The 8565-nt window shown below is 49.0% G+C and overlaps 1 protein-coding gene across 1 annotated transcript in view; it reads right to left on the bottom strand.

Annotated features, from left to right (window-relative positions):
* Nucleotides 1-373: 373 nt before the first annotated feature.
* The window catches only part of fbln2 (fibulin 2), a 53117-nt gene continuing 44925 nt past the window's right edge, over nt 374-8565 (bottom strand). Inside the window, exons 13-17 of the mRNA XM_030374795.1 lie at nt 8073-8198; nt 6486-6602; nt 5543-5671; nt 4485-4608; nt 374-2072 (exon numbers count right to left, since the gene is read on the bottom strand). Coding sequence (XP_030230655.1) covers nt 1712-2072; nt 4485-4608; nt 5543-5671; nt 6486-6602; nt 8073-8198 — 857 coding nt within the window. The 3' untranslated portion in view covers nt 374-1711. The remainder of the gene's footprint in view (nt 2073-4484; nt 4609-5542; nt 5672-6485; nt 6603-8072; nt 8199-8565) is intronic.

An 8565-nucleotide genomic window follows, 5' to 3' on the forward strand; every position in this document is an offset into this window, starting at 1 on the left:
ATTTCACACGTTGTTATCCTTCTCCAGGGAATCCTGGCACTATCCACTCGCATTCCTCCATCCACATTCCAGGGCTGCGGATCAGCATCAGCATGTGCTGCCCTCTAAAGTCAGTCTGCATCTCCCTAATTTATATAGGCACACGCATCAGTTACTACAGGTCTAATAACGTGATCATTTCTCGCAACGTGTAATGTTAAGAGACATAATGCATTGCATGCTCTCAACACTAGATGGCGGTGTTCACCAACAATTATTTATTTGAACGCCGGGTAAGAAGAGAGGCGGTGTGATCGGTGACACGAGCGTATTAAGGTAATTGATGATGTGGACATAAAGGATTATGTCCGGATATACTACACACCCAAGTGGCTGGAAGATGATGTGCAGCTTTATTGGTGAAATAAAAATAAACACTCAATCATGGTATTTGTTCTTCAAACACAATCCACTTGGCTTCTGCAGGAAATAGTAATTGAGAGGAATAACTGGAATGGCCACAACATGGAGATATGTCTCAGGTGTGCAGAATATTTAAATGTTCACACCCTGAGTTAAATACAAGTGAATAACGCATATTTTTTTTCCAGTTCCGTAAAAAGGTTTAAGAATTTGAGATGATGCCAGGTGTCAGAATCAACCAAACACAGGGTGGTAAAATACCCCTCTGCAAGGTCACACGTCTCAAACCAACTCGGTGTTTATCAAGTCTGTGAAACAATATTTACATCACACAAATAAGCCTATTATAAAGATGCGCTACAGTGAACACATTAACCACAGTTTGAGTAAACAGCAAAATTGAATTTAAAAAAGTGCCCCATTTGTGGTATTTCTTAACCCTTTCAGACTTTTGTAAATGATTTTGAAAGCTAGCGTAGGCAATTCATGTTGGAAGCTTTTTTTCGCCTATGTTAGGCCAATGATTGGACGACCGACCTGTCAGTCTACCTGCCTTCATAAGTCTTGTACAGAGCTAGGCAGACCTATGCTAAAGAAAGCGGGCATGTCACGTGATTGGTTGAAGGGGAAGGGTTGGACGTTTTCTATTGGTGACTTTAAAAATGTAGCCTACTCTGGCCGGTTTCTTCAGATTGCCTACCCTAGCTTTAACGTTAAGCGTTAAACGGAGCGTTTCAATGGGAGGTGAAATATTGAGAGATGGGCTAAATTCTTACACAGTAATTATTCAAGAAAATGTATGAAAGTTATAGACGGATAAAATTAAGCAGTAGAGCAATACATTCATTTAAGTTTCAATAAAATCATTAAATAATAGTCATTTTAACTTTTGGTGAGGTTTTCCTTAAATAATCAGCTAAAATACAACCGCGGCCTAGGCTGTCGATATATGTGGTTCATCGCATGCCAAAATAGACGTGTAAAGTATGGCCAAGCCTCGGAAAAACAAACAGTAACAAAAACAGCAACAACGATTTCTTTGGTGATATGGATTCGACGCAAACCGTCGGATAATGTTGACTAGTGCGAGTACGAGTGAAGTCTGAAATCCTACCACAAAACACAGCAGTTGAGGACCACTGCCATTCAGTCTCTCTGTCTGTCCATCAGTCCGTCCATCCGTCTGTCCCCCATCCCCCCATTCCCTCCCTTGGACAAATCCTCCTCCTTCTGCTCGCGGAGGTTCCGGCCAAGATGAAGACCCCGTACATCCACGAGGAAGAGCCCCCCCCCCCCCTGTGCTCAGAGCTCACAGGGTGCTGGCCGTGATGAAGACGTGTATCCTGGCCACGAAGGACGTCATGCTGCCCTGTCTGAGGAGCTTCATCTCCACGTCCACCAGGAAGTCCTTGGCCTCGCGCACCTGCCGCTGCAGGTACACGGCGCCCGTGAAGCCGTTGAGCTTGCGCGTGCTGAAGTAGCCCTCCTCGTTGCCGCGGGTGACGGCCACGGACACTTGGTCGCCGGTGTAGGCGGGCGACGGGCTGATGCGGAAGATCTGGGCCGGCGTCAGGATGTCGGTCTGGAAGTTGAGCTGGTAGTAGGTGATGCGCAGCGGGAGTTTCAGGCACTCCGGCGCGTTGCCCGGGCAACCCAGCTTCTCGCAGCGCCTGGGAGACGCAGAGGGTGGTGGCGGAGGAAAGCATCGTCAATCGAGGAACACGTTGGAAACGCATTTACATTACATTATAATCAGGGCATTCACCGGACGCTTTTATCCAAAGCAACGTGAAGATTTATTTTAGCATTTTTATGCTGGAGTAAGATAGACAGGAAGGTATGTGAGACAGAGCGGACGACACGCAACAAAGGAACACGGGCAGGATTCGAACCCGGGTTGCTGCGATCAGGACTGTGCCTTCATGGTACGCGCTCTCAGAGGCGGGCCGTACTATTATGCAGGGGCCCCCAAATCACTGTTCGCCTGGAGCCCCCAAAGGCCTAAGTTCGCCACTGCGCGCTCTACCTGGTGAGCCGCCGGGGCTCAGTTCACACTCAAACACCGACGACAAAGTCAACCACGCAAGGCGACACCTAACCCCAGTTAGGGTGAGTGTTAGATGTCTAGCTCAGGGACACCTGGACACTCAGCTAGAAGGAGCCGTGGATCGAACTAGCAACCTTTCGGTTACAAGTTAACCCGCTCCACCACCTGAGCTACTGCCTAAAATATTTCTAAGCTTTAGCGCAAGTTCTACCAGGAGGACTCGCGCCAGTTTGCCAATCACCGATCACCTGCCTACACCTGCTTTATAAAGAGTAGTCTAACCTATGTTCTTTGCTGCTTAGGTATTTCGTTCGATGCTCCCCCTTCCACCCCACCACCACCAGGTCTGCCCCAGTCTACCGGTCCAGGGGAAGGCCCCACCCCTGCTAGTCCTGGCAGGATATGCCGAGTCCACACGTCGCCCTGGATCCGTGACGCCAATGATTCATCATGCAAAATATTCTCTTTTATGTTATCATTCAAAATAAATCTTAATTCGTGTTTATTGGTGAACGAGTCTTCATGGGACGAATATTAAAATAAGTGTACAGTTGCTTTTGAGTCAGCCTCTGTGCCTTTTTGTCGCCCTCGCTGTAGAATAGCTGTTTCTCCTCAATACATTGAATCCCATCAAAGGGGTAGGTAGTGTGGTGGTGCTCACCGTGCCTCACTACCAGCAGAAGGTAGTCGGTTTGATATCTCAGTATCGTCAACCTGCAGGCATCGCTGAGTGACAGGCCCTAACCCCTACCTGCTCCTTAATGGCTTATTTCCCCCTGATCACTGGAAGTCGCTTTGGATAATACTGGATGAAAACAAAGTAGTAAGTAGTGAAGAAAAACAGACGGAGAGGTGGAAACCTGTTTTTCTTCGGAAGACTTTTGGTAAACCCTGCATATGCCAGAATAACCAGGCTGCCCTCCACATAGTGGGTTTTACTTTGCGTTTCCTAAATTCAGCAAAGGATGAAAACCAACAAACCAAATCCGCTGAAATCCGATCATCTAGCGCATCAATCAAGGCCCTGTCTGTCCGAGATCCACTGTGATCATAAAGATTTGGAACTCGGTCGAAAGCTGCCATTATTCTCTACAGTGGATGGATATATGTCCTATCTCTCTCCCTCTCACTCTCTCTCTCTCTCCCTCTCTCTCTCTCTGTCTCTGTCTCTCTCTCGCATTGTCTCTCAAATGACTGACGACAGTAGAGAAATGCTGTCACACGCCCATTAAACTGAACAGGGAGAGCCGAAGTGCTTATCAATTTGAACGATGTTCAGTTCAGGCCAATCACCTTCCTGTCTCGCAGATCATTACCCAACTGGGACGGTGTAAGGCGTGGTGAAGGGGCCCCTTCAATGAAGCATGGCCACAAGTTCCTTATAAGCTAACATGTTCCCATGCATGTAGTGTTGTGAGGGTGGAGAGTCAGGCAGGATTAGAGGGAGAGAGAAAGTAACAATGGATTTATTAATCAATGTAAAATGTACAAATGAAACGCTCCATCAACTTTGTCAAGAGCCCCCGAATAACTGACACTAAGTGAATCCACAGTTCACCCTTTGTATTCATGTAAGATACCTTACCCCTACCTGCTCCTTAATGAAATGTATTTAAATTCACTTTCTAACCCCTACCTGCTCCTTAATGAAATGTATTTAAATTCACTGTCTAACCCCTACCTGCTCCTTAGTGAAATGTATTAAATTCACTGTCTAACCCCTACCTGCTCCTTAGTGAAATGTATTTAAATTCACTGTCTAACCCCTACCTGCTCCTTAATGAAATGTATTTCAATTCACTGTCTAACCCCTACCTGCTCCTTAAAAACATTCATCTGAACTGTATTTAAATTGACTCTCAGTCCACCGCCTGCTCCTTACTGACGTTAAGGTGAGTTGAATCCCTTGCAAGTTGTCCAGCATAAAGGCCTCTCCCAAAACGACTAAAACAGAAGCCTGACAAAGTAAAACCACGACAGGGTCAATCCAAGGGAAGGGGGCATGCCCCCTGGGGGTCAGAGGGCGCTGACTCACGTGTCAGATGCCTTCTTGTAGTTGGGCGGGCAGGTGAAGGAGAGGCAGCGATAGCTCCCCTGGATGTTGTAGCAGCTCTGCTCCCCAGAACAGTTGTGGGCGCCGGTGGTGCACTCATCAATATCTGTGTGGGGGAGATGATGAGGTGTGATGACATGGCTTCAGGCGCTGCTCATTAGTCTACACATGAACTGCGGCAACAGGGAGAGAACGGTTTCCGTACGCCATCCATCAAACACTAATTACCCACCGTTGAGATGACACTGAAAAAAAACATGTTTTTGATTATTTCTCCGAACGATCTGCCCTGCCACAGCCAAACAAACGATGGATCATGTTATTATGAGCGTGGATAATTTATTATCGTGAGTTGCCCCAACCTAGCCCGGGCATTGTGACGACCAAATGAGGTAGACTGCATCAACGTGCTCGGATACACACAGACTCACATGGCACGCATGGATGGTGTCATGTGTTCATAATCATGACACGCATGGTTGGTGTCATGTGTTCATAATCATGTCACGCATGGATGGTGTCATGTGTTCATAATCATGACACACATTGATGGTGTCATGTGTTCATAATCATGACACGCATTGATGGTGTCATGTGTTCATAATCATGACACGCATTGATGGTGTCATGTGTTCATAATCTTGTTGTACATTTCCTACTAAGAAATACAAACTAACGCCTGCAATAGACTTCAGACGCTGAGGAAGGGAATGGTGTCGTAGGAGGTTAGGAGGTAGGTGGTGAGAAGGTAGGAGGTAGGAGGTAGGAGGTGGTTAGGAGGTAGGAGGTGGTTAGGAGGTGGTTAGGAGGTAGGAGGTGGTGAGGAGGTAGGAGGTAGGAGGTGGTGAGGTAGGAGGTGGTGAGGAGGTAGGAGGTAGGAGGTGGTGAGGAGGTAGGAGGTAGGAGGTGGTTAGGAGGTAGGAGGTGGTGAGGAGGTAGGAGGTAGGAGGTGGTTAGGAGTTAGGAGGTAGGAGGTGGTGAGGAGGTAGGAGGTAGGAGGTGGTTAGGAGGTAGGAGGCGTTGGGGTCCAGGCTCCTCACCTCTGCAGGTGTGTCTGTTGGCGGCCATGGTGTACCCCGTGGTGGGACAGGCACACTGGTAGCTCCCCGGGACGTTGACGCACTCAAACGCACACATGTTCCCAATGCTCTGGGAGCACTCGTCAATGTCTACCGGAGAAACACACACACGCACACACACACGCACGCACGCACACGCACGCACGCACATGCACGCACACACACACACACACACACAGGCACGCACGCACGCACACGCACACACACACAGACACAGACACACACACAAAGCATTTCATTGTTATTCATATAATCCACTATGTGTAGATGTTTGTATATTATTATTTATATTTCTTGTGTGTGTGTGTGTGTGTGTGTGTGTGTGTCTAAAAGCAACCAGTCACAAAGGATCAGACACGATTGTTGTTAAAAACATGCAACATTGGCTTGATGACAAGTGTGCCATCGATCTGACTGTAGCAAATTGCTTCAGAGCTGAAATCCATCAACCCACTACCCCGAATAGAATCGACTCGTTTTTTTCCCCCAAAGATTTTCCATTCCATTAACAAATAGCTTCTTAAAAATGTCAGTTTGTTTCTAAATACACTGGAAACACATCCAGTAAAAAATATCTTCACCCAGATTCAATCTCACCCTCCTGGGTGAGGTTCGGACTGAACCATCTCAGCCCCGCCGGTGAGGTCTGGGCCGAACCATCTCACCCTGCGGTTGAGGTCTGGACCGAACCATCTTAACCTTGCTGGTGAGGTCCGGACTGAACCATCTTACCCTCGCAGGTAAGGTCCGGACTGAACCATCTCACCCTCGCGGTTGAGGTCCGGACCGAACCATCTCATCTTCAAGGGTGAGGATTGGGCCGAACCATCTCATCCTCATTGGTGAGGTCCGGACCGAACCTTCTCAACACCTCGCGGGTAAGGTCCTGACTGAACCATCTCACCTTCGCAGGTGTGCCCGTCCTCCTTCAGGTAGAAGCCCTGGCGGCAGTAGCATTGGTACGATCCGTAGATGTTTGCACACTCCTGGCTGCACGGGTTAGAGTCGCATTCATTCAGGTCTGTGCATTGACACATACACACACACACACACACACCCATACCCACACACACACACACACACACACACACACACACACACACACACACACACACACACACACACACACACACACACACACACAGGAAAGAGAAGACAAATACGTTGTTTATCGCTTCTTAAAGAAACAAGAACCTTTAAGCTACACTCCCACTTTGTTTAGCCTCATTTATCACCCACCTACGCAAGCACACACACACACACACACACACACACACACACACACACACACACACACACACACACACACACACACACACACACACACACACACACACACACACGGTTAGCAACACTGAATCAAAGCCTCGTCATCACAGAGAACACCAGCTCTATGGAGGCTTTGAATCAAACAGTGTGTGTGTGTGTGTGCGTGCGTGTGCGTGGGTTCAACTTTCTTGTTGTGAGTCTGATGTACCGACGACGGAGCGCAGCTGAGCCTGAGAAGCTGTTACTGTATAACTCCCCCGAGACCGGGAACAAATTGGACTCCCCGAATAAAATGTCACCAATAACGGGTTTGGCTCAGCTACACTTTCCTCATAATGTTCCTCTACCCTTTCCATGTCTGCCTGGCTTGCTGTCTGTCCGTCTGTCTGTCTCTGTGTCCATATTTGTGTCTGTCTGCCTGTCTGTCTGTTTGTCCTTGTGTCCATCTCCTTTTCTGTCTGTCTGTCTGTCTGTCTGTCTGTCTGTCTGTCTGTCTGTCTGTCTGCATGTCTGTCTGTTTGTCTCTGTGTCCATCTCTTTGTCTGTCCGTCTGTCTGTCTGTCTGTCTGTCTGTCTGTATGTCAGTGTCCATCTTGCTGTCTGTCTGTCTGCTTGGCCTCCCCCCTGTCTCTCTATATGCCTACCGCCTGTCTTTCAGTCTCTCTGCCTGTCTGTCTGACTGCTGTACTGGTTGCCCAGATGCCCTTCCTGCTCCACCATCTCTTTGGATAAAGGTGTCTGCTGATCGACCCGGGTAAATGTTATATTACGTAAGAGCTTTAAATCTAAAATGATCTATAGATGTTCGTATCCACTCAAACATCCCACTCCTTCCTGCTGCTATACGTACAATAAACCCCTTTAACATATTTACATACGCAGGGCACTTTACACATTTCCACCTGTGTGTCATGTCTCTATGTACCGAGTCTCTATAAGCCGTCTCCTACTGTTCTGGTCGGTCTTGATTGGTCCTGAACTGAGCTGAGGAAAGGTCCAGTAGGCTTGGCTGTGTGGACGTTGAGCTGAGAGGGATTGTGTTGCAGTTCTTCCTTCACAGTTCTTGATTGGTTCTACACTGAGCTGAGGACCACCTGTTTGTCAGTGAGCTGGGCGGGGGTTGTGTCGCGGTCCTACCGTCACAGTTCTTGATTGGTTCTACACTGAGCTGAGGACCACCTGTGTGTCAGTGAGCTGGGCGGGGCTTGTGTCGCGGTCCTACCGTCACAGTTCTTGCCGTCGAAGGCCAGGGCGAATCCGGCGGTGCAGGAGCACTGGTAGGAACCCGGGGTGTTGTCACAGGTCTGGGAGCACAGCCGTCCCGGGTAGCGCCAGCACTCGTTCACATCTGACCAGACACAGGGCGCAGAGTGGGTGGAGGTGGTGGAGGAGGAGGCTGATGTGGAGGTTTAGGGTGGGTGGAGGTGGTGGAGGAGGAGGCCAATGTGGAGGTTTAGGGTGGGTGGAGGTGGTGGAGGAGGAGGCTGATGTTGTGGAGGTTACGGTGGGTGGAGGTGGTGGAGGAGGAGGCTGATGTGGAGGTTTAGGGTGGGTGGAGGTGGTGGAGGAGGAGGCTGATGTGGAGGTTTAGGGTGGGTGGAGGTGGTGGAGGAGGAGGCCAATGTGGAGGTTTAGGGTGGGTGGAGGTGGTGGAGGAGGAGGCTGATGTTGTGGAGGTTAGGGTGGGTGGAGGTGGTGGAGGAGGAGGCTGATGT

The sequence above is a fragment of the Gadus morhua genome, chromosome 13, assembly GCF_902167405.1.
Source record: "Gadus morhua chromosome 13, gadMor3.0, whole genome shotgun sequence".
In the NCBI taxonomy this organism is placed as follows: Eukaryota; Metazoa; Chordata; class Actinopteri; order Gadiformes; family Gadidae; genus Gadus; species Gadus morhua.